Below are 26994 nucleotides of genomic sequence, written 5' to 3' on the forward strand. Positions count from 1 at the left end.
CATTAATGTTGATATACTAAGGAGAATGTTGCATTTTTTTTATGTACCTTTGTTTTACATGTTATTATTTTAGCAAGAAATTTGTGCCCTAAATTTAAATTCATTTTAAATTAAATTTCTCTGGGTTTTTAGATAAAAATGTTTAAGTTTTTTAATGGATTTTAATAATTCATTTTTGAAGACAATCACTATATTGTAATCTAAATAAGGATTGCGAGTTTCTGTTTTTTCTTTTGTTGTTAAAAAAGTATAACTTGGATCTTTTATTGTATTTTTTTAACATTAAAATAAAAAGTATTTAAATAGAGTATCTAATAAAGGCTTTTATGGGAACTAATTTAATGTTGGAGAAGCTGAATCAGAGTGTATTTTATGCATAAATATTTTACACAAATTTATTGCTTTTTTCTTCTAGTTAAAAAAAAAATATCAGAGAAAATGCAATATGAAGAACAAGCTCTAGATGAAGAAGCATTTGAGGAGGAAGAAGTATGTTAACTTTCTAAGCACTGATTTCCTGGGCGAAATCACTTGCAAATATCCTTATATCGCACACACTGCATTTTCAGTGAATAATACGGGGAAAACCTTGGTTAATTTCATCCTAATGACCATAAAAGTTAACAGCTCAATTTTTTGAAAGTTTTTTTTAGAATGGTTTTTTTTCTAGGAAAACTTTTAATTTTTTACTATTATCTCCAATATCTTTATTATTATCTCCAATATCTATATTAATCCAATGTCTTTGTATGTACCTTATAATAATAATAAGGGTGGTTGCTTTAAATCAGTGGTTTCAACTCTGCTGAAATCATAAACCACATTTTCATTCTTCTTTAAGACATGCTGTCATACCCCCTCAGCTGCTTGGCAGATGGCTGAGTGGTCAGGGTATCTGACTGCGAAGTCAATTCCACTTAAGGGTATGGATGTCTTTGCCCTCTGTTATGTGATGCTTGAATTTGGCCCATCCTATGTGACAGTGTGGCCTGGGTAATGTTGTTAGCCTCTGTAACTCAGGTTCGCAGGTAATATTAAATGTGCAACACTTCCAGCATTATTCAAAGGCTTAAATGCCGAATATTTGGCCTCAGACCAAATTTCTACTCTATGCATTTCTAGAAAGAATTTAGAACTTAGACAACTTCCCTTCCCAACCTTCCCTTCCTTTTTTGGGATGGGGGAACTTGATATATTTTTCCATGTATGTATATATGGGAAGACAAGTATATCTTCTATTTTTTACACTTCTTTTTTTCAAATGACTAAAATTTTGATTTAGAGTCGCATGCATTTTAAAATCAATTTTGTAATAATTTAAATAACTTATGTAATTTTCTTTTACCACACTCTTTACAGTTCACTTAAATGTATTTCCTGAACCACTGGTAGTTCACAAACCCCCATTGAGAAAATGTTGTGTTCAATGAAATTTCACGTTTTAAAACCTATTATAGTAGTATTTTAAAAGATGGAATGTAGATCAGAAATAATTTTACTGAAATGCTCTGTTCTCATAATTATAGCTAATATTTTTATTTGCTACGTTTTCTTGATAATTCTTTTTATACTTAATAATAATTTGTACTTAGTTTTAAATACTTAGGTTTGTAATAAGTATTATTTTTCCACAAAATTATTTATCATGTGTTTTAATTGCGAGAAAATTTAACCTGTATGCTATGATGCCATATATTGAATATAGCACAAGCTAAAAATGAGAGAGAACTTCTTGTTTATAAATAAAAGGAAATGATTTCTTATTAACTGTTATTAATTATAATTATTTTTAAAATTTATTAATAAAAGACAAAGTCTGTTTATGCCAAGTTGGCTTTTTTGGCAATTCTCTTTCGTTTTTGCATTATTTTTATTTAGGGTGCCTAGAAATATTAAAATAGTGGCAAAAATCAGAATAAAAGTTGAGAGAAATTGACTTTTGAAATGAGAAAATCATTACCATACAATTGGATTCATTCAAATGATTGTATATATTTATTTTCAAAATTCCACCTAGTGTTTCTCACATCATAAAGTAACATCGTCAGAAATGTATCGATGAATGTGGATATCAGGGTTCTTATAAATAGTTCTTATATTATGGGTGAAACTATGATAATTTTTCTGATAGTCTTTGTTATAAAAAAATTTATATATTTATAAAAAAATGGATTAATTTTTGATGTAATCCCAAGAAATGATTAATATACTTGAAATTGAAAAAGGGTATCAATTGAAAGTACAACAGTACAACAAAGAGGACAGTTGGGACCAATTATATGCTTTTTTTAATCAATTAAATCTTAACTTAATCTAATAGTTTTCTTATATTTTTTTTCTAAATTTTTAAAAAAAATATATTTTCCAATTAACTAAGTACATTGTTTATTTTTAATTTATTGAATGCAGAGTAGGTGACCTATAGAAATATGTGATCTTTGAAATTACGCATGTATTTTGTTTCTTGACTCTATTGTTAACTTTGATATTATCTGATTTTTTTAAAAAATCTTTTCTCTTTCTAGGAATCATTTTTTCAAGATATTGATCTTCTGCAAGAACATGGAATTGTATGTCTGTCTTATTTTTATTTCTACTAATTTCTGAATGAGTATTTTAATTCAAATTCAAATTTATATTATTCTGTTTCAAAGTTGTAGAATCAATAAACAGGTTAAAATTAGCTCCCCCAAGTGTAGCAATTACTAACAGACTACTTTACATGCTTAAGTTATAGTAAATATGCAATCTAAAAAATTATTCCAATATATTCGAATGAAGTGCAATTAAATTCCAATTTCACACTGAGGCGAATATTCTTAAACTGGATGTGAAAATAACAATACTGCTTATCAATAATGATTATTAGACAAATAATAACTGAAATCTAAATCAGATATTGTACTTTAATCCTTTATAACATTGTTTTCTCTTCCTCCAGTTATAGTTAAAGGGAAAAAATTAAAAAGTAGGGATATTCTATGAAATTAATGAATCAATTAATTAAATAATATAATTGCTCCAAAATTTATTGTGAAATAATAATAGATTTTTTTACAGAATGTTGCTGACATAAAAAAATTGAAGACGTCTGGAATATGCACAATTAAAGTTTGTAGTTTTTTTTAAACAATTTTTTGTATTAAAAATTTTAGCGTTTTAGAATATTGTATGGCATTATGTTTATCTTTATTTTAGGGGTTACAAATGACAACAAAGAAAAAGTTAAATGCAATAAAAGGTCTCTCTGAAGCAAAAGTTGACAAAATCAAAGAAGCTGTTGCAAAAATAAATGTAATTGATGGTTTATTGAAATGTTTCTAATAATTTGTATGGTTTTCAAAGTGTTGGCTTGATTATTTTGAATATAACTGATTTTTTTAAAATATTTTAGTAGTGACTAATGTTATTATGATTTGAGTTTTGCCTCCTTTCTTTTTTCTTTCTTTTTTGCTGAATTTGTTTGGTATTAAACCTACAATTTTGATGGCAAAATTAGGAAATTTTCTTACTAGCTACTGGATTCTTTTTCAAAAATTAAAAGTTCTAAGCTCTGAAAAATTGAAAATTCATATTCCACTAAAAATGAGTCGTCAACCGGGGGCGACTAACAGGCATTTGTTTTAATTCACACATTTTGAATCTATTTGCCTTGTAGCTGGTGGCAACTGCTAATTTTGCCCTACACCACAATTTGTAAAAAAAGAAAAAAAAAACTATATTTTTTTGTTGTTTGATGCTAAATTTTGTCTATGTTTTTCCATCAAAATGACTTCAATATCATCTCATCATTTCTAGAATGCTACCTTTCTTACTGCTTTGGAAGCTTCTCAACGGCGGAAGCTAGTTTTTAGAATAAGTACTGGAAGTGAAGTACTTAAGTAATGAATATTCCTTTTACTCTTTGTAGAAAGTATTTTATGAATGAACAAATAAACAGAATGACAAGAAATAATTTCATTTAACAACAAGTATTTTAAATTGCCACAGAAGTTTAAATTTTACTTTATTACTTAAAAAAATTTGTTTTAAAATATATTATATTAAGTTAGATTATTTATAAATATAAGATAAAAAGTTTCAAATTTAATGTCTTTGAGATGTTTAAAATTAGTTCAAATATTACTTAACCATGATAATTTTTAACTATGAAAGATTGTATAAATATGTTAGATTAAATTTTTTTTAATTTTATTTTTTTATGGAGTATTGATTTAGAAGTTTCATTTTTAAATGGTAGTAACTGAATGAATAAACTATGAAATATTGTATAAATATGTTTGATGAAATTTTTTTTTTGAAGTATTTAATTTATAATTTTATTTTTAAAGGATTGAAGCTGAATGAATTTTTTATTTTTATTTTTGTTGCAGGTAGTAATAGAAAATAAAATACTTCATTTTCTGTATTATGGAATATGCAAAGTTAATAACTGAAACAGTTAAAAAAATGTTTGTTTGGAAATTTATTTTTACTTGCATATATTTGCATACAAAATATAATTTCATTATTTTTTTTTCATTTGATTTTTTTAAAAATATCAGCAAGCTCATGGGTGGTGGAGTTGAAAGTATGGCAATCACAGAAGCTTTTGGAGAGTTTAGAACTGGAAAGACACAACTTTCACATACATTATGTGGTAAATTGTATTTTCTAATTGTTGTTTTTCTTCATGTAATTTTAAACATATTTAATAAGTATTATTTTAGATAATTACTTTAAAATTTATATAAATTTTTCTTGCTCAAGTAAATTTTACTGTACAAATCATTCATTTATATCAATTTGTTTTGGAATATTTATGAGAAATAACTGCATAGTAACATGCTTTTTTACTTTCAGTGACTTGTCAGCTTCCTGGAGGTAATAATTATACTGGTGGTAAAGCTATGTTTGTAGATACTGAAAACACTTTGTATCCTTTGATTTGTTGTAAAAATGCTTTTTTTTTTTTTTTTTAATTTTCTGTAAACTTATTGTTTTCTATACTCTTTTTAATTTTCTTTGACTGTTAAAATTTGTTTCTTCATTTAATGCAAATCTTTTCAATTTTATTTGGGATAAAGTTTGTGAAAAGAAAGAAAAAAACAATTTAAAGTACTAGTTTTTTCTTCTTTTAAAGTTGGGAATAATTTAAAGTGTGTATTTTATATTATGTTTGAATTCAAAACTTTTCTCAATTCTAATCCAGTCGTCCCGATCGTTTGAAGCAAATTGCAGATCGTTTTAATCTTGATCATGAAGCAGTCTTATCTAATGTGCTCTATGTACGAGCATTTACAAGTAAGATAGATATTTTTAAAAAATATATTTGAATTTATTTTCAATTCAGACATTAGTAAATTTAATCTATTTGCGAAATTTAGTTTTAAGCAGTTTTTTCAAAGTTGCTGGTATTATAAACTTTGTTTTTTAAATCATCTATATTAACAATTGTGACAACTTCAGGTTGAGGCTTACCTAACAGAAAATGTAACATATAAATTAGTATTTTTTACCACTTTTTTTCATTTTAATTTATTAAAATTTTTTATATAATTTTCATTAATTAAAATTTTTTTCTAATATGTTTCATTCAATTAATACACATTTTAAAAGTAAAATATTTTAGTAAGTTAATCTTCTTCATTGTACTATTTACTTTATTCTTTTGAAATTAGTTATGAATATATACTCTATTAAAGATTCTTTCTAATACTGAAGGTGAACATCAAATGGAAATTTTGGATTTAGTAGCTTTAAAGTTTCATGAAGAAGGAGGTGTATATAAGTTATTGGTTTGTATATCTTATATTTTTTGTTCGGTCTGATAAATGATTCGTGACATTTTAATTATTTGTGAAAGTTGGGGAAATTTGGGTACAAATGTGTAAATACTTGATTGTTTCTCAATTGAATATCATAGGAAAAAATTGATTTGTTGTAGCAAAAAAAAATTCAGTCTGAGTTGGAACAAGAATTGACAAAAAGTCCCCCCCCCCCAAAAAAAAAAAAATAAATAAGTAAAAAAAATTTAAAAGAAAAAGCTGAAAGGAAATGTTTTTATCTAGTAATACAGTTAATAATAAATGTTAACACAGTTGCTAATTGTATTTGTAAAACTTCAATTCTAATTTTTTTGTGATGAAGTAATATTTATGTTTATTAATTACAATATACTAATTACAATATTTTTTATTTATTTGTTATATGATTATCATTTTTTGTTGTTGCTTTAACATGGCTGTTAAACTTAACTAAAAAATTGTTGTTATTCAAAAACAAGTTTTATTTCTTTTTTTAGGTTATTGATTCAATAATGGCATTATTTAGAGTTGACTTTAGTGGTCGTGGTGAATTGGCTGATCGACAACAAAAACTTGCTCAAATGATGTCTAGATTGCAGAAACTATCTGAAGGTATTTCATTATAACTATCTGAAGGCTTAAAAGTATTTTATAATTTAAAGTATTTTATAGTGGAAGCATATTTTTTGTAGGTTAAAAGTATTTCATGTGTCTTACTAAATTTATTGCGTTTTATATTTATTGATTTCTGTATCTGAGCAAATTAATTAATTTTTGTTAAATTCCTTATAAGATTTAAAGATATGCAATTAATATAATACATATTACCGAATTTGAAATCGTGTGTAATAAGCCAATATATTTTTTAAGTGTTATAGCTTTTAAAGTTAAATTTTAAACCTTGATTCATTTTTTTATTCATTTTAATCATGGCAACATTTCGTCTTAAAATAATTAAATTCTTAATAGAATTTTTTACATTACTGTATTAATCACAATTAATGATGATAATTAATGATCGATGATTTAAAATTATTAGATGGATTTTCATATAATTTTTATTCATATAATTTATTTATATAATTTTTAAGCCATGATAGTGATCTTATTTGATTAATATTTTACTAATTATGTTATTAGTTTTATGAAATTTTTGTGATTAAATTTTGAGTTAATAACTGTAGAAGTTTTATCAAATAGAAATAGGTTATATCATTGAAAAATTTTGTTGTATTATTTCTATAAATAGATTGGTAATATATTTGTGGCTGTTAATATCGATGAAGAAATGTTTACATTAATTGAATAGTAATAAATATTTTTGTTTTTAATTTGATTGTGAAAATAGTTGTGTTTTCATTAACTTTTCTATTAATTAAAACTGTTTTTAATTATCATTTTACCTGTTGCCCTGTAGGAATTAATGTCATAAAATTTTTAAGATTTTTCAGTGATTATTTTTAGAGTGTCATTTGTTTTAAAAGTAAAATTCCATTTTAAATGTTACTAATGATAGTCTTCAAGTTAAATGGGGAAAATATAATTACATCAATGTTTTATAATTTTTTTTAAATTTATCTTTTTTTTTTTTTTTTTTTTTTTTTTTATGTTGATTTACTGATCTTTTATTTTACAGAATACAATGTTGCTGTATTCATAACCAATCAAATGACATCTGATCCAGGAGCTTCAATGAGGTGATTTAAATTTTATTTAAAAAATTTTTTTTCATTCTTTGGCTTTAAAAAAACAATTCTTTGTTGCATAATTTGAAAGAATAACAATCGTACTTGGTTATTGCTAAACTTTAGTAGTGAAATTTTCATAATTGAGCACAGTCTCTACAGAATTACAAAGCCAATCTTTTTTTTAAGAATATGTGTTATAGTTATAGCTGTAGTTAAAACTAAACATATGGAATTTAGTATTTTAATTTTGATGTTTTTGGTTCAAAATTTTAAAAACAAAGGTAAAAATTCATCCAAAAAATTGCAAAGAAGAAAAAAAATTATAATAAATAGTAATTAAAAAAATAAATGAACAGTTTTGAAATATGCAAAATTAATATATAATTTGAACTGTGATATTTTTCTTGTACATTAAAGCATGAGAAGTAAAAAATTTATTGTTATTTTCTTGAGAACTGCAGCAACCTCACCCAGCTGCATGAATAAAATAAAATTGAAATTCTATATTATATTGAAAAATGGTTTCAACCATTATGATTGTGAGAATAATTAGTTGCATTAAAAAAGATTCTATGCATTGCATGCTTATTAACCTCAGAATTTGTGTCTTTTGTAAAAAATGTTTCCTAATGGTAGTAAACAGAGCCGGATTATACCTTTCGTAGGCCCTAGGCACAGCCGTTTTCGGGGCCCTTCCCTCTTTCCTCCACTCCTCCCCTCTTTTCAAAATATATGCTAAAATTTTCTTGCATATTTTTTTTCTACATTTTTATTAATATGGATTTTAATTTACAAATTTGTTTATCGAACTTTATCTGCAATACCGACATACTGCCGATATTGCAGTTGATATCGATAATACGTACCATTATGATTAGTTCGATCGATAACTATGTAAACCCTTCACGTCAACAATACAACAACAAACCAGCAAAGAAAACAGTGAAATTGATAGTGAGATTAATAACAAGAAATATTTATACTACAAATAGCTTCATAGTTTTCATGATACTACTATGATAACTAAGTGAAGGAAATTAACATTGTCAAAAGTAAATCTTTTGAAATTATTTATAAATAAATTTGCAAGGTAGGTTAAATGTTTACTAATAGAAAAAAAATGATTTAATACTATTTTAATAAAATGCTAGTCACGTTTTGTCAGGAAATGTCAGGAACGTATTACGCCATTTTAGATGTATTAATTTCAGAAATGACTAAAAGGTGTAAAGCTTACAGTGATTTGTACGATAATTTCGGTTTTCTTGTTCACAAAACTCTGTCAGAATCTGAGATTAAACTAGAAGCGCAAAATTTGGTGAAAATTTACTCATCCGATTTAGAGGAAAACTTTGTAGTTGAATTTTTACTATTTTCAAATTTGTATGAACATAAATCTGCACAAGAAATGTTGAAGGCTCAAATTAAAGATAAACTTGTGAATACTTTTCCTAACGTTCACATTGCATTAAGAATATATTTGTCGATTCTTGGATCAATGCAGAAGGAGAAAGATCTTTCTCCAGATTAAAATTGATAAAAAATTATTTGCGTTCAACAATGAATCAAGATCGTTCGGCATCGCTCACACTTATGTCTATTGAATACGACATTTTGCGTAGTTTGGAATTCGACAGCATAATACAAGATTTCGTTGAATCCAAAAATCGCAAAAAAGTAATATATTAGATCATAAGATTATGCAAAATAATTTATTACCGAAAAATATTATATTTTTATTTGTATCTTCATAATTTTGTGCAAAATACAGTTGTTGTTTCTAAAGCTAAATTATTTTTGTCAAAATTTTTTTTTCTCCCAAGGTTTTCGTAGGCCCCTGAATTTCGTAGGCCCTAGGCACGTGCCTAGTGTGCCTATAGCTTAATCCGGTCCTGGTAGTAAATAAACAATTGGAAGCATGTATTTTTTTAAAAAATTTTGGATCAAATGATCCATAAATTTGTTGGATCAAATTTATGGATCATATCAATGTTAAAAATATTTACATGTAATAGTGGTCAAAATGTTTTTTAATCAAGTTTATTAAGTCAAGTTTTTGAATCAAGTTTATTAAGCCAAGAACCAAGTTTCAAAGCATCACTCTTTCTACAATTTTAAACATAAAAATAGCATTTTCTGCAAACTATGAAAGCAATTTCAGTTTTTAATTGTGCTTATTTTCAATTTTTAATTGTGCTCATTTTGTGCTTATTTTCAATTGAAATCATCATTGTTTCTATATTTAAAATAATCATACAAATTAACAGACGGAAAAAGATTAAAAACCCAATATGCATTATTTCTATTTTTCTTTATATGCATATAGGTTTTTAAATTAATTTTGCACCTAAACTCTTTGATGAAATTATAAAAAAAGAGTTTCTTTCTTATTATAACTATAAATCTTATTATAACTGCATTTATTTAACCATAGAATTATATAGGAAGATGTTTCATAATCGTTGCTATCATTACATGTTTTTAAAATTCTTATTTAGAATGAAATTGAGTAATATGTACATTAGGAGTCGCAAAGCAATATTTATGAGAGTAAAAAGAAAATTTCCTTGGAAATAAGTTGAATCACTTGTGTGGGAAGAAGTAAGAAAAAAAATTAAAACCTGTTTGGTTGCTCAAGGAAACAAATATGAATTAAAAAGCAAATTAGTAGTTTTTTTATATTTTATGACTGTTTTATTTTATGTTTTTATCTAATAATAATTGTTTCATTTTATGACCCTCAGTGTATATACTTGTTAAACTTCATTGCGGACAAAGGTAGGCTTGAAATATATATTAAAGGTGGTGATTGCAGAATACCCTACATAAGCAGTTTTAAAGGAATATGACCTTTCAAGTGTTAAATCACTTGCTTAAATTTTGTATGTGCATTTTTTAAAAAATTGCTTGTTCTTTACAGAGAAACAACAAACTACAATCCTTAAATAAGGACCAACGGTTTAAGAAAATATTTGAATATAACAGCTCACTAATTTTGTAATGATTCTATGTTTTTTTTTCTCTTTTTCTATTTTTAAGTTTTCAAGCTGATCCCAAAAAACCCATTGGTGGCCACATTCTGGCTCATGCGTCTACAACTCGCATTTCACTTCGAAAAGGAAAAGGAGAAATGCGGATTGCAAAAATTTATGATAGGTAATTTTTATACTTTAATTTCATTTAAGCTTAAATATCTTTGCAAGAAATTAAAATTTATCCAACTTATTTACTACATTGACAATTTTTTGTTGAAATTTTACTTAATAAAGATCTTTTTTTCTACATCTGAAGTTATAATTTTTTTTTTGTAGTTATATTGTCTGATCTTTTGTTTACTTCTAAATTATTTAATTCTTTTGTTTTTTTCATACATTTTGTTAAAATGTAATCTAATTTTTTATTTTTTTTTACATAAATGTATTTGTTTTCAATTTTGTTAGCGCATACAAACTATTTAACTTCACATATATGAGACAAAATTAAATATGATTTCATATAAACTTATTGCGAAATAATTTATTATTTACTGTCCTCATTTGATTTATTGTTCATTTTTTAATACTGCTTTACTTTAAACTTACCTTATAACTATCCTTTTTATAAATCTAGCCTTTTTTTCTGTATTTATTATTATTAAAAATGTATTTTTCTGTAATCAATGATTTTAGCAGCGCTAAGGATTAATAGCAAAATTCTGTTTCTAAATTTTACTATTATCTTTAGAGATATGTTGCATGATGATATGTCTGTTTTGTTCTATATAAATTTTGTTTGTAAAGTGAGATACATCAATGTTTTAATGATTGAAGCACTTGTTTTTTGAGAAGTACTTGCTGTTAGGAAAATATATATCCCTCTTAGGGGGACCAATTTAGTTAGATTTATAGCTCACAATAATTGTACTGTATTCACTTAATTTGTACCAGCATTCCAGACGCTCTCGTGAATCTGTTACACGTACACATACACTGCTGCTTCACCTCTCAGTCCTGCAGTTAAATTCAATTCACGTTTACAGCGCCATCTATATTTTGGATGGAAATTAACATAGGACAGAAATATACACTCATAAATAATCTATTGAGAAATATATAAAAATATTTATTCATTCAAAGCGTTAATTTAATTTAAATTAAAGAATCTCAAATTGCTCACTTAATGCACTATTTTACATAAGATTGTCCTTACAACATACTGTTTGTATATTTTTCTTTGCTTTGCACATTGGCATTTTTAAGTGTGTGTTACTTTATTTAATAGATAAATAAACATTTTTATTTCATATTTTTCTATAACATGTTTGCAGCCCAGATCTACCAGAAGATGAAGCAACCTTTTCTATTACTGTTGGAGGCATAGCAGATTGTAAAGACTAACTATACAAGTTGATTTGAATTGTAAATTTGCAAAGAATGAACCAGAACAACTTATGCAATTATTTGTGATAAAATATCGGATAGTAAAAACTTCTTGGTTTTCTTCGGTTTTTTTTGTTTTTTAATTTGCTATATTTTGTATTATGAAATTATTTACAATTTTGTATCATGCTGTAATATAAAAACGTGCTTTTGGTTGCCATATGTACTATTATTTATTATAAAAGATATTAATTTATGTATTAAAAGATAATAAACTGTTCAAAGCATTATTTAGCAATGAGTTGTTAAACTTAGCCGTTTTTATTTTGAGAAAATATTAAAAAGAATTAGTTATATTATTTTATTAGTTTGAATGTTAAGACTTCTGAAGGTGCCATACACTTGAACTTAAACTATTTGCATCTTTGGAAGATCATGATTCCTACACCAGGTTGTTAAAAATATTGATTAGTTTCAAATAGTTCTCAATTTTGGTTGAAATTAATGATTAAAATAGTTATTTTATTAATTAAACTGTAAATATTTAAAATAGTTATTTTATTGATTGATTCATTGTTAGATATATTAGTGCTTTCCCATCTCTGTTCCTAAGAAATCTGATTGGTTGAATAGGATGAAGAGCAACAAATAATCATCTTTGATTGGTTTATGTAACACTAGAAAGGAGAAGTATAGTAAGTGAATTCATATTCTTTCAAGAAGCTGTGTCAGTTAAAAGAAAATATTTTATCAGTACATTTCTTGATTTTTTTGTTCATCTTGTGATGCAGATCTTATTTTAATGTTTTATGTAACTGTAATTTGGAAAGAAGATAAAGCTTAATGGATTCAAAAAATTTGTGATAAAAATTTGACTGCAATTAAGATAAAAATGAAATCATCTGGACTATCATTTCAAGGGGAATACTACAGTCGAGAGTAATTTAACTCCCCTCATTATTGTCGATGATATAAAATTTCATTTACTTCAAAAATATGAAATATGGTAGTAAAAGACAACATGTCAAGAGCTCAAAAATAGGCTCCCATTCTCAAGACTCACCTGAAGGGACCCATTTTTGGGCTCTCGAAGCGTCGATGTCAAATGATGTTGAAACGAAACGTGTTTATATCATCAAGTGTATATTTCTGCTTCAGTTTCTGGAAATTATTCCTTGAATTCATTCTATTTTATTGTTTTATACTTAGATAATGTTTTATTTCACAGTTTGGCAAAGCTGATTTTGACCTTGATCCGTTGGCTCTCCTTTCGCATTTGCTAAGTTATTTTTGTTAGTGTAGAGAATGTTTTTAATGACTGAGTTAGTTCAGAATCCCAATAAACATGAAAAGTAATTTTTCTCATGTTTACTTTTTGCTTGCTGAATTCACACATTATTTTTGCATCCGACTCATTCAACATATCGTTAAGCTTGTTTTAGCTGGTAGATTTTGAATCGTAAGGTATACATAATTTAAACACTATGTACTTTAACTTCCTCTTAGGCACTACAGCCGATTGCTGGCCAAGGTCGTCTCAGTTAGTATACCCCATCCAGATCTATTCAATGCTAAATTTCTCTATCTATTGAACTCCCAAGTTCCTTAACTTTGAAATTCGAATATTTGTACGGAATCGGTTGAACAGTTTTTGAGAAATAGAAAAGAATTTCTTTTTAAAATTGGATTAATAGATCTGATTATTATTTATTACACTCTACAGACCGAGTTACTAGGTTGTCTAATAACAAGTTTGCCTTTTTAAATAATTTTTTTTCTATGAAAATAAGTACATTAAGATTGTATCGAATACGTCAATAATTAGGTTATTTCTAATTATAACTAATAGTTTTAGAACCAGTCCATACCTCATAATAGGTGCATAATTTTTCTTTTTCTCTAAAGATTTCAGTTATGTAATGATTAGTTTAACAATTTCTAATACAGATTGTCCCAAAATTTATGCAGTTTTTAATTCATTGATTTATAAAGGTTTAAGTATAGTGTTATTTATGGAATGTCACATTGGATAATTGGCCATTACGGATGGTCCGTGGTCATATCGCTGACAGGATAATTTTTTAAAATTTTATTTTATAACAGCCGACCTAATTTTGGGTTTACGACTACTAATGTTAAACTCCGTAGCCTTGTAATTTTGAACCAATCCAGAACACAAGGAAACACCTGGATCGGTACCCCCAGAGGTTTGATTTGCTATGGAGGACTTTGTGACTCGACAGATTTAACATGCGTCAGTCACCATTTACTACACGGGGAGTCTTTGATTGGTGGGGATCGAACCCACGACCTCTTGGACATGAGCCCAGTGCTCTAACAAACAGGTCAGTGATCGTAACTAAACTGTTACGGTTTTGCTGATTCATAAACAAACTTGGAAAAATTTTCAATACCCATTTTGCATAAATGTAGCTGAATTTCGTTGATAAAGTACCCAATTCCTCTTTTAAAACATTGGGTGATTGTGGGTTTGAAAACACCAACCTTAAAATCTAAATAAAAAAAAGAAGCCATACCGTGATTTTGTATGATTTGGGCGGCTGATTCTGATATCGGTGTTCGAAATGGGCTACAGGTGGCGTAGAGCAGAACTCTCTACCTATGGCAACACTTCGCATGCTTTCACCTTAGCGTGTGGAGAGTCTTAGGAGAAGGAAGTACGTTAGTTTGTGTCTTTAGTTTCAAATAGATTAAAAACTTTTAAGTTGGGAAACTATATGGAACTGAAAACTACGTTGAACATACTTCGAAAAGAAAACGTCGTGGAAATTTAAAAAAATATTTTTGACAAGTAAATACGAACAATATTAAGAAATAGAATATCGTAGTACATTCCTATTCAACTGAGAAGATGTGGAGAGGGATGGGTCAAGTCATAGAACCGGTCTCAGAACCCAGAGGGCGTATTCTGTTGTGAATCACCAAAACCAGGAAGTAAATCATTGCTCAACACTGAAAATGTGTTCTTTCACATAGCGTTCCATTTGCAATAAACCTGAACTGTGTTCTGTTCCTTCGATCTCTTTCTTGACTACACTTTACTGAACAAATTGGACAAAATTTAAATCTTGTGCAAATTTTGGAACACCTTTAGTTTGAACCATATTCAAGTGAAGAAAATGTCAAGATCAAAACAATTTTTTTTCTCATACAAACTAAAGAATTTTTCATCTGTGCAATATTTAATCTTAGATTGGACTATTATAAAGGATCAGAAAAACTATTTCGTTTACTTAAAGAATTTGGGTAATATCACAACCTCTCTTGTCACTTCGTGTTACAAAATCTAATGTTTATATGAAATAAAACTTTAATACATCAAAAGCTCTTTAAAATTAAAGAAACAATTTTTTTTAAAACTAGTATGTTTTAGAATTTAGGAATTTATTTTTGTAAGTCCAAACTATTGTAAGTTTGTAACTTTTGTAAGTTTATCCAAAATATATTTCAAAACAGAATTTAAATAAAAGTTACGATTGAGTAATATAACATATGGCATAGTAGGCGTTTATTAGAAGAAAAAAAAAGATGACATCTTCAAAAATAATTTTATTTATTTACATAGGAAATATACAAAACCACATTTTGTTATAGCAATAACATATTCTTGGAATCGCTTACACAATCTTGAAAATACTCATTCAAATAAGGATATCAATAACTATTTTTTAATACAGTTGGAATTTAATTCAAACAAAATTCTCTTTAATATTTAGTTCCAGAATTAGTAATAAATTAGGTAGTTGACCTTTTCTTCTGGTATTTTAAACAATTCTCTCTGAATTGCCCAACTTTTTCATGGAAGAACAATATTTTGTTTAAATATACAATTCATTTGGATTACCATGAAATATTTAATAAAAACAAACAGTGAATATTTGTTAATGCATTTATGGGAATATTTGTTTATTGTTCTTTTGTTATCCTTGAGTCATAGAATTTTTTTGTTTATGTTCCTAGGAAGATTTGGAAATACTTAGTAGCTTTTGGGTCTAAAACATGAATAGTTCTTTTTTCAATTATATTATTACTCGTTTTTTTTAATATCTTAATTTATTATAATTTTTTTTTTTAATAGTAGTTGAATAATCTTATTTTCTAAGAAGAGCTTATAATTATTATTTTTTTACTTCATCAATATAACTTAAGAATGTTTTGTGTTGAATAAACTCATTAAAATATATTATAATGAGTTTGTGCTTTGTATATTACTTTGCTTAACAATTGAGCCCATGAAAAAAAAAAAAATTCGCAATATTAAAAGGAGTTATGTATATTTCAAAGGAATTATCTATTTTGTTTCGGTCATTACAGATTTGTGATCACACAATGATAGATACACATAATTGTGTAATTTACTTATGCATTTCACACAGCAATTAATACTTTCAATATTTTTATTTCTTTTAATTATATAATAATCCATTGAAAGGGTTGATGCAATAACAAGGTAAGCCCAGATTCATAATTTGTTGGTGAAAGTTGAATGAAATTAAAAAATACAGCAGGTCTGCTATTTGTCTATTATAAAACCTTCCTCACAAGTTATCTAGATTCTAGAGCACTGTCCACGAATGTGGTTCTTTGGGTAGACAGATAGTACATAATTTCCCCTCTCACCTTTTTACCACACCGACACAGGAAATGATTATAAATTTGTGCTTAGTTTCTGTATTAATTTCTGCAGTTATATAGTCCACAAACAAAAATGTTTTAAAATAAACAAAAATAATAAGATATTTGGACTTATCCTATTTCTGTACTGGGCCTTTCAATTTTAATTTTCTTCTTAAATTATAAGGTCGCATTTTCGAATAATTTATTTTCAATTATTATGTTGTCGAAAATTTTGTCCAAATTAATTTTAAATTATTGTTTTTTTTTGTACAAAATATAAAACTTAGCTGTAAAGCAATTAAAAATTTCTATTTCATAGTTTGACTTCCTTTTTTTTAAATTTTATTTAGCTGAGAAATAAAAAGCATTGTTTTAAAAACTGGCAACAAATAAAAATATTTTTCAATACAACTACGACAGAAAACGAAAACTTTAACCCTGAATTTTGTACTCAATTTTTAAAAAAAATTTACTTCTGAGAAATAAATTTTTGTTCACATGTTTGAAGAGGGAAAACAAACAAAACCTATTTAAACATAACAAATTTATAATTGTAAGAATATGCTTATAACTTACATTATTTAACTTAAAATTGCTACTAACACAAATTGGTTTCGCTTTGTTCACAATTTTGTGCAACATATTTCTAGATTTTCCTCCGCCATAACAAATGACTCTTTTTCTCCTTCTGCAGTGTGTAAGGAATCAGACTGTTGTCTTACGAAATTTACAAACACCTGTAATTATGAAGAAAAAAACATATTTTAGTTATAATCTAGCTGGAATTCCCTCAAAACTTTCACGATATATAACGATAAAAAAAAAAATCGTTTCTCATAAAAAGTAAAAAAAAAAAAAAAAAAAAAAATACCCATTGGCAAAATGGGTCTTGTTTTGGATTTGATGGCGTGCGCATTTATTTGGACGTAACCACGCTTTTCAACTGTGTTCAAGGTTCAAGAGTAATAGTAAACAGTGCGCATGCGTCGTCATTGCATGCGTTGCTATAGCGACCGCTGCTGTTTGATAATTCTTTTAGAACACTTTTTTTTTTTTTTTTTAATATTTCATTGCCTTAAAGTATAATTTTCATCTACGTGTAAAAGTTCTACTTTAGGTACTATTAAGGTGTAAGTTTCTGAACAGTGTTTATTTTAGTCATCAAATATATAGATCAAAATAATTCTTACTTCTTCAAGAAAAGTAATTGTAACAACTGGACAACAAGTAATAAATCAAACGAAACCGTCCATTTTTCCATGAAAAATTTGCTTTAAAATTTTATTTTTGGAAGGTTGAATGGGGTTTTTAAGGGAATAATTTTTTTCCCTCTCCACCATTAGATTTTTTTAAAAATATTCAATATATCTGATTTTTTTTAAAAAAATTATCAAGGCATCAATGGTTTAAGAAAAATTTCATCTTATGGGATGCCTAACTTGTGTTACTTTTAACTTATTAATTAATAACTGTTGGTATGAAATGGACAACTTTGAGAAATCTTTTATTTAATTATTTTTATTTAATTATTTATTTTTTGATTCATTGATATTTATAAACAATCTGCAGCTACTGTTGATAGCATGGCTACGACGCATTGATGTTAAATAAACAATCAATTTACCATGCTTTGAAGGAATTTTAGCTCAAGTGAAAATTCACACAGCATTTATACGGTATGCATAGGAAAAAATGTTAGGTATCACTAATCAAATGCATCTGATAATATATATATATATATATATATATATATATATATATATATATATATATATATATATATATATATATATATATATATATATATATATATATATATATATATATATATATATATATATATATATATATATATATATATATATATATATATATATATATATATATATACATCTTGATGGACCAACTTTATGAATGTAACTTATTTACCTGGTCGAGAGTTGTGGGATCTATTGCGAGATCCTCCATACCAAACTCTTTGGCACATTCTTCAAGTTGACAAAACAGGTTTGATAAAGAAACATTTTCATCCGGTAGTGTTAATTCAATTCTTCTACCACTGTGCACCTGTATAAAGAAAACCTTTATTTATATATTTTTTAAATATAAAAATCATTTTCGAAAAGCGTTATGTATACTAAAATGTTGGTTTAAGCCATGCACATGAACCCATCATTTTTTCTTCTTGAAAAGTACCTGTATTAAAAAAAGTGATATATTTTCAATTAAAACTAAGTGAGTATTTTCAATTGTTAACTACCACTCAAGTTTATAATCACAGTTGCATGATTATTTTTATGAAAAAAAAAGAACCTGTTCCCAAAAAAGGCAATACTTTATTTTATTTCAAACTGGCGTTAAACAACCGACCCAATTCTGAGTTTAAGACTATCAATGTTCAACTCTGTTGCCTTGTAATTTTAAGCCTAACCCAGAAGCACGGCCGGATTATCCTATAGGCACACTAGGCACGTGCCTAGGGCCTACGAAATTCAGGGGCCTACGAAAAGCTTGGGAGAAAAAAATTTATTGACAAAAATAATTTAGCTTTAAAAACAACAAGTGTATTTTGCACAAAATTATGAAGATACAAATAAAAATATAATATTTTTCGGTAATAAATTATTTTGCAGAATCTTATGATCTAATATATTACTTTTTTGCGATTTTTGGATTCAACGAAATCTTGTATTATGCTGTCGAATTCCAAACTACTCAAAATGTCGTATTCAATAGACATAAGTGCGAGCGATGCCAAACGATCTTGATTCATTGTTGAACGCAAATAATTTTTTATAAATTTTAATCTGGAGAAAGATCTTTCTCCTTCTGCATTTGATCCAAGAATCGACAAATATATTCTTAATGCAATGTGAACGTTAGGAAAAGTATTCACAAGTTATCTTTAATTTGAGCCTTCAACATTTCTTGTGCAGATTTATGCTCATACAAATTTGAAAATAGTAAAAATTCATCTACAAAGTTTTCCTCTAAATCGGAAGAGTAAATTTTCACCAAATTTTGCGCTTTTAGTTTAATCTCAGATTCTGACAAATTTTTGTGCATCCTGGATAATTGGTTCTCTACTGTATAAATATTTCTTGTAATTAATCTCACTATCAATTTCACTGTTTTGCTTGCTGGTTTGTTGTTGTATTGTTGACGTGAAGTTTTTATATAGTTATCGATCGAACTAATCATAATGGTATTATCGATATCAACTGCAATATCGGCAGTATGTCGGTATTGCAGATAAAGTTAGATAAACAAATTCGTAAATTAAAACCCATATTAATAAAAATGTAAAAAAAAATATGCAAGAAAATTTTAGCGGGGAAAGAGGGGAGGAATGGGGGGGGGGGACAAAAACGGCTATGCCTAGGGCCTACGAAAGGTATAATCCGGCTCTGTGCCTAGGGCCTACGAAAGGTATAATCCGGCTCTGCCCAGAAGACAAGGAAGCTCCTGGATCAAGGCTTTCCTGTAACTCCTGGAGGAGGCTTTCTTGATGGAACTAACCACGAAAACTCCTCATGGTTAGCCTGACGGTAAAGGAATTCTAACCCATGATTCGTCTATCATTGATGATATTGTACATCAGCATTGTGTTTGATGGGAGCAGAATTTGTATTAACCAGTCACCCCTGGAATTCGAATCTGGGTCACCTCATTGGTAAGCGAACGCTCTGTCCCCTGAGCGGATAAAAAAAAGGCAATGCTAACGATGACGCTCAATGAATTATAACCCAGTGATTTGTGAGTTTTTAAAACAAAAGTGGTCACTAACCTTTCAGAACTCTGCAAAAACATATTGAACTGGTGTTCTTACAGAGTGCCTGTCCGCGAAGCGGACAATTGACTGTTTCATATGAGCTTGAGCCCGTGGGTGCCTGTAATGTTATCAATGGAACAAGAACATAATATACTGGAGGACAAAAAATAACTTGGAAGAATATGTCACGAAATTTATGTCTAGCAAAATTAGGGCTAGATGCAAATTGTGTAGCGCTGTACCTCATTTATGCGAAAGTGTAGGAGGTGTTGTAACTGCGTATTTAGCTGCTGCTGTGGTTGTTTCTAATCAGTTGTTACAATTACAATTTCCAAGGGCCGGGATAGCCTGGTTGGTAGGGCACTGGGCCCATGTGCAAGAGCCCATGTCGTGGGTTCGATTTCCATTGGCCGAAAACTCCCCGTGTAGTAAATGGTGACTGGTGCACGTTAAATCTGTCGAGTCTCAAAAGTCCTTGATGTTCTCATTAAAAATCATACCACTGGGGGTACTGATCCAGGAGTTTCCTTGTCTTCTGGATTGGTTCAAAATTACAAGGATACGTAGTTGAGCATTAGTAGTCGTAAACCCAAAATTGGGTCGGCTGTTCAACGACAGTTATAATATAAAATAAAATTAAAATTTCCAGCATAGAGCCGTGGTGGTTCAGGGGATAGGGTATTCGAATCCCAATGAGAGCTGGTTGATACGATTCCGCACTCGGCTTCTACCGAACACAGCGCTGACGTAAAATATCCTCAGTGGTAGATGGATCATGGGTTAGAGTCCCCTTGCCATAAGACTAACTGACTGACCGTGAGAGGTTTTCGTTTTTTCCTTCTCCATGCAACGCAAATGCGGGTTTGTTCCCTCAAAAAGTCCTCCACGAAGGAAAATTTTTTCCCAATACAAGATCCTGGAGTTTCCTCGTCTTCTGGATTGGGTTGAACATTGGCAGCCGTAAACTCAAAATTGGATTGGCTCTTCAACGACGGTTACAAAATAAAAATTAACGTCTTAGATTAAATTTTTGAAATAGGTGCCTTTGAGTATGGACAATAATAGGCATTCGATGCTTGGGCCATTCAATTTCCAAAATTGTCAGAGAAAAGGAATTTCCACTTTCACACTGTTTATATCAGAGATAACGAGTTTTTATCGAATCGTACTTTCTTTCCATTTTTTTAAATTGATTTTTCAATTTGCCAGTCATTTTTGGAACAACCGGTCTGACAAAGATACATAAATGCTTAATTCACGTTACTTGTATGCGTGCAGTTGGAAGACCTTCTTGGATGAAATTTATAAGAGAAGAGTGGTTGGAGAAGTTTTCAGTCATTCTGAAAGACAACGTGTATCCAGTTCCTAATCTGAAAAGAAAAAAAAATTGTGAATTGATTTCAAATATATGAGGATGTGATAGTTTAATGATAACGAGACAGTACTATAAAATACTGCTATAGCACCACACCTAATTGATATGTCCACCTTCAAAGAACTGTGCATATTTTTTACAAGTATATGATGCACAAAAACGTATGATAAATGGAAAGATGCATTTACTATAATTCTGGTACCTCAATGTATTTCTCCTTGGTCACTCACACACGCCCGTTCAATCAGTAATACAAAAAAATGTTTAATGTTTCCATCAATGACCGCAGTGTCATTGGCGTTGGGGTTACGAAAACTTCCGAGCTTGTTTATTTACCCTTAATACCGACAACACTGCAGTATAGTTTGTCTAAAACAAGAACTCCCCTAGCCATTCGTCTGGACCAGTGGCGGTGACTATGGTAACGAGGTATAACTACTTCAAATAGGGATGTGGGGTCGGCGAAAAAAAGGGAATATTTTTCTTCGGTCTATTGTGTTAGTCCAAGAGGGATGAAGAGCAACCCTCCCTGAAATGCGCTATTCTTGTTCCCATAGCAGCAGCCGGCCTCAGACTTTGTGGCGGGGGAGTTCTTACCGTAGACAAACTATAACAAATCCATACTGCGATGGCGAACATTGAGCAAGTGGGCGCACAATTTTAATAAGTCTCAAAAACTTGGTGAGTGTACTCATCTTTCCAAGTCTGTACGTTGTATGCTTGTAAAAAAATGCTGTCCTTTGAGATATAATGAACTAATTAGGCTTACGAATGTATTGCAAGATACCAACCTTGATTTCAGCTTGGAGGGGTTATCTAAACATGCAATTTTGCCGTTCACCATTATCCCCAGTCTTGAGCATAATACATCACAGTCTTCAATGCTAAATGGAAACAATTTTCTTAGAATACATATAATCATGAAAGATAATTAAACATTTAAGAGCTATGTTTTTCAAAAAGACCATAAAAGGAAAAACTAGATACACTAAAATGATAGGATGAATGTGGCTCAAAAATTACGCAACTCCGTACAGATATTTTTCCTCTTATTTTTCTATTTCATCTTTTGTTTTAAGCATCCGACATGGTTTCGAGCAATTTGCTATCTTAAGTACGTAACATCAATAGGTATTTAATGAAAATGGCTTAAAAATTCTACTACTGTTAACCGCCCTAGTAACATTCTTCCTCCTTTTTTTTTTTGGAATTATTTCACTTTCTTTGATAGGCATAGTCTTATGCAATATGTTACCTTATGTAACGTTATATGGCTTAGGAATTTGGCGAAAATGATTTTCGGAGATTAAACTTTACTTTTAATTCAGTCTTCGACAGAAAGGTCAAAATTTTGCACCATATTTAAAAAAATTAGACATTGTGTTAGTTCAAAATATGAAAGCAGAGCTGTGTAATCTTAAAGAATAGAGCTTTCTTCTCCCAATGAGATGAGCCAGGTTCGAATCCCAGTGGTGGCTGATTGATACGAATTATGCTCCGGTTTGCACCGATACAGTGCTGACGTAAAATATCCTCAGGGGTAGACGATCCTTGCCATCAAGCTAGCCGTGGGAGTTTTGGTGGTTTTCCTCTCCATGTAACGCAAATGCGGGTTAGTTCTATAAAAAAGTAATTCATAAAGGCTAGTTGCACCCAATGATTGATCCAGGAGTTTTCTTGATGGGTTGGGTTTAAAATTACATGGCAACGGAGTTGAACATGGATTAGCTGTCCAATGCCGGTTATGAAATAAAATAGAAATAAAGTTTAAACGGGTGAAAATTTATTTCTGTAAAATTCGGTATAATTATTTGTCTTCGGGTGTATTATTCATTTTATATAACGATGTTGTCAGTGCGAAAAAAAATCAAAAAATTACCATAGATTTTGATGAATGTGGCGTTATAATAAACCCATGGCATTTTACTTAGGAATTTGCTTATTACTACAAACGTCATTCTTATGTTGAGATAATTTTTCAGGGTAACAAATTAGAAAACGTTGTTCAACCAATTATTAATGATGAAAATAAGAATAATGGAATTTTTAGGACGATAGATTACTTCTATAGTTGGGTGATAAAACGATGTATCGTGCAGCATCCATATTTTTTTAACATGACATAATTATATTTTAAAAGTATTCTTACAGTATATCACGAGTCATATGCATAAAGTACGCATAAGATACGACAAAATCGCGATTGTGAAATTATAGACAGCAATAATTGCAGATTACGATACAATTATAAAACAGTAATAAATTTAATTTGTGTAATGAAAATGTTGAGCAAAATAATGCGAATTGTTCGAACTAAAAAATAGTGTGATTTTTCGTATGATATATCGTGATACTTGGATATTGCTCATACTTGAATACTACAATATTGCTCAGCACTCAATTACTGAATTGAAAATTGAAAATTTATTTACTATACCTATGTGAGGTCAATATAACTGATCGACCTGATTCAGTTATTTGTGATATGTTTTTCCAGACTAGTCTTCTGGTTGCCGGATCCATGCCGGACGTTGGTTCATCCTACAAGTGAAGTAAAGCATATAAGAGGAGTTTTTATACCTTCGGCATTTAAAAGAAAATTTTTTTGATTCTAGATTTGTAAATTGTGAAAGTATAAACGCATTACATAATTAATTACATATATATCTTATTACATGTTAGTATATATGCAATTAAATAAATCAGGTGCCAAATTCAAACTTGATTTTCTTTGGACGCATTCCACAAACAGTTCTTATCTATTATTTAATTGCTTAAAAATTATTTTTAAAAAGGCCCATAGCGCAGCTAGACTCTCGGAGACTTCGGAGCAAACACACAAGTGGGGCTTCTCTCAACTCCTGGAAATCGGATATTTTTAATATGTAATGATATTAATTGAGCCGTGGTGGCTTAAGGAATAGAGCGTTCGCCTTCCAATGAGGTGAACCGGGTTCGAATCATAGAAATTGCTGGTCGATACGAAATCCGCATCTAGTTTACTCTGAGAACAGTGATGACGTAAAATATCCTCAGTAACGAACCCTCGAGTTTATATACACACAAGGGGTTTGTTTTAAAGTAAGAACCGATTGCGCATCGTGTTAAGTGAAGTCAGTTCAAGATCGGCAACTCTTGGAAAGTCTCTCACTACGCCGCCATTACGTTTCTGGTCTTTGCGGGAGTTGGTTGTATGGTTATACTGCTTTGTTTGTCACTATGCCAATCAGCAATCATGTCGATTGTGAAGTGCGTTCAGTCATTCGGTTTTTATATGCAAAAAAAAAAAAAAAAAATAAATAAAAATCCTGGTGAAATTCACCGGCAGCTTATTGAAACTTATCGGAAAGGTGTTATAAATGATGTTGCTGTTGTTGTTGTTCATTTACGTCGCATTAGAGCTGCACAATGGGTTATTAGCGACGGTCTGAGAAACATCCCTGAGGACGATCCGAAGACATGCCTTCATAACTTTGATCCTCTGCAGAGGGGATGGCACCCCCGCTTCGGTAGACCGAGGACATGCACGCGAAGTCGAGCAGTTTAAGGTAGAACAGTTTAACGAGGACCAATACCGCATACCCTTGGTCCCTACGCAGACTGATCCAAGTGGTCACCCACTCCCACACTGACCACAGCCAGTGATGCTTGACTTCGGTGATCTGCTGGGAGCTGTGTCTTAACAATCAGTCCACTGTGGGGCGTTACAAATGATGGAGAATCACGTTAATGGCGTAGGCTTTTTAATGATATGACAAATGTTTATGACAACGAACGATCTGGATCAACCATACAGCCCTGACTTAGCTCCATCAGACTTTCACCTGTTTCCATCACTCACGGAATTTCTTTGTGGTAAACGCTTGGAAAATGGTAACACGTTGAAAGAAACTGGTTTAACTGTTTGCTAACTGGTTAAACGCTCATATTTAACTTTATTAACTGGTTTAACCGTCAGACAGCAGAGTTCTTTGATCATGGGATTCAAAAGATGGTGCCTCAACTTGACAAACGTTTCAATGTTAACGGCGACTATGTAGAAAAGTGAATAACTGTTCACATTTTAGTTTTAGATTTAATTCCCAAGATTTAAACTAAAACACACCAACATATTCGTAAAACAATTGGTGTGAAGATGTTCAGTCTTATTTGTTTTGTCAAAACTCACCAGGAGTACAAGTTCTGGATCCCCTAAAGTGGCGATAGATGTACAAAGTTTTCTTTTCGTTCCTCCACTTAAGGCATTTACTGGACGATCTGCATGTGCGTCCAATTCTAAACTCTCCAGACAATGTTCCACCACCTGAAACAAATATTTCAATAATTACATCTTTGTACACATTTAAGGGAGAGGGTTCAAGGTTGTGGTAAATCTTATTTTTTCGAGGTGCTCTAGAAAAGGAAAAATTAACAAAAATAAATGAAAAGAAAATTGAAGTAAATACGCACATAAAGTTTTGTACGTTTTTCTTAGAAAACTAAATTTTTTCTTGAAAATTCGATTTTTTTTCTTCGCAATTCATTACTGTTGTAGTTGTAGTTCATTTACGTCGCACTAGAGCTGCACAATGGGCTATTGGCGACGGTCTGGGAAACATCCCTGGGGAAGATCCGAAGACATGCCATCACAATTTTGATCCTCTGCAGAGGGGATGGCACCCCCGCTTCGGTAGCCCGATGACCTGCACGCGAAGTCGAGCACTTAACGGTAGAACAGCTTAACGAGATCCAATATCGCACACCCTCTGTCCCTACACAGACTGATCCAAGTGGTCACCCACCCGCACACTGACCGTAGCCACTGATGCTTGCCTTCGGTGATCTGCTGGGAACCGTGTCTTAACGATCAGTCCACAATTCATTACTTTTTTGTCGTAAAGGGAGGTAATTCTTAAAAACAAAATTATTGTTTGATTAAATTAGCAGCCCTTTCTGTCAGCGAACTTTGTAACTTATTTTAACAAACGATGAGTATAAATTTCGAGTATCCTAAGCAGAACACTGCAAAATGCATATCCGTTTTTTCGTTCAAAGATTCTTTTGAACAGTAAGTAATTTTTTGGGATATTAGTTTTGAATAGTTTTCACTTTAACCGATTCGAGCTAAACGTTCTTTTGAAAATCTAATTTTTTTTTTCAATTTTCAAAACGTATAAAATAGTTGTAGAATTGTTTTATTATTAGCATTTATGATGTAGAAACAAGAATGTTCTGCTTATCTAGACATATTATTTAAAAGCATATTTATATTGGGATCTGAACCGAACGGCCTGCGTAGGGGTCAGGGAACTGGCATTGCACCAGAAAGGTTCTGGGTTAGAATCCCGGGCAAGACATGGATGTTCTTTCATTCTCTGTACTATGTGTCCTTATTGTG

The 26994-nt window shown here is 29.7% G+C and overlaps 2 protein-coding genes across 2 annotated transcripts in view; one reads left to right on the plus strand and one right to left on the minus strand.

The window, feature by feature from the left end:
* The first annotated feature begins 286 nt into the window (after window positions 1-286).
* On the plus strand, window positions 287-11984 carry LOC107441913 (meiotic recombination protein DMC1 homolog). Its single transcript, XM_016055321.4, has 13 exons — window positions 287-489; window positions 2526-2570; window positions 3061-3111; window positions 3199-3294; window positions 3799-3881; window positions 4545-4639; window positions 4843-4915; window positions 5192-5283; window positions 5704-5777; window positions 6284-6398; window positions 7423-7483; window positions 10514-10630; window positions 11781-11984. The coding sequence occupies exons 1-13, from the start codon at window positions 373-375 to the stop codon at window positions 11848-11850; spliced, it is 1089 nt and encodes a 362-aa protein (XP_015910807.2). The 5' UTR covers window positions 287-372; the 3' UTR covers window positions 11851-11984.
* Window positions 11985-15384: 3400 nt separating this feature from the next.
* Window positions 15385-26994, minus strand: part of LOC107441908 (uncharacterized) — a 195311-nt gene continuing 183701 nt past the window's right edge. The window contains exons 74-79 of the mRNA XM_087160784.1: window positions 25786-25920; window positions 24055-24158; window positions 22409-22501; window positions 21507-21612; window positions 18400-18537; window positions 15385-17207 (exon numbers count right to left, since the gene is read on the minus strand). Of these exons, the coding sequence (XP_087016910.1) occupies window positions 17094-17207; window positions 18400-18537; window positions 21507-21612; window positions 22409-22501; window positions 24055-24158; window positions 25786-25920 (690 nt within the window). The 3' untranslated portion in view covers window positions 15385-17093. The remainder of the gene's footprint in view (window positions 17208-18399; window positions 18538-21506; window positions 21613-22408; window positions 22502-24054; window positions 24159-25785; window positions 25921-26994) is intronic.

The sequence above is a fragment of the Parasteatoda tepidariorum genome, chromosome 4 (genome assembly GCF_982258835.1).
Source record: "Parasteatoda tepidariorum strain Cologne lab strain chromosome 4, Ptep-v5.0, whole genome shotgun sequence".
NCBI lineage: Eukaryota > Metazoa > Arthropoda > Arachnida > Araneae > Theridiidae > Parasteatoda > Parasteatoda tepidariorum.

What these genes read in the sequence shown, in the direction of transcription:
- LOC107441913 (XM_016055321.4), top strand. Translation starts at nt 373, where the DNA reads ATGCATAAATATTTTACACAAATTTATTGCTTTTTTCTTCTAGTTAAA. An exon ending in AAGCATTTGAGGAGGAAGAA is followed by an intron (nt 490 to 2,525) that starts GTATGTTAACTT and finishes TTCTCTTTCTAG; the next exon opens with GAATCATTTTTTCAAGATAT. An exon ending in GATCCAGGAGCTTCAATGAG is followed by an intron (nt 7,484 to 10,513) that starts GTGATTTAAATT and finishes TCTATTTTTAAG; the next exon opens with TTTTCAAGCTGATCCCAAAA.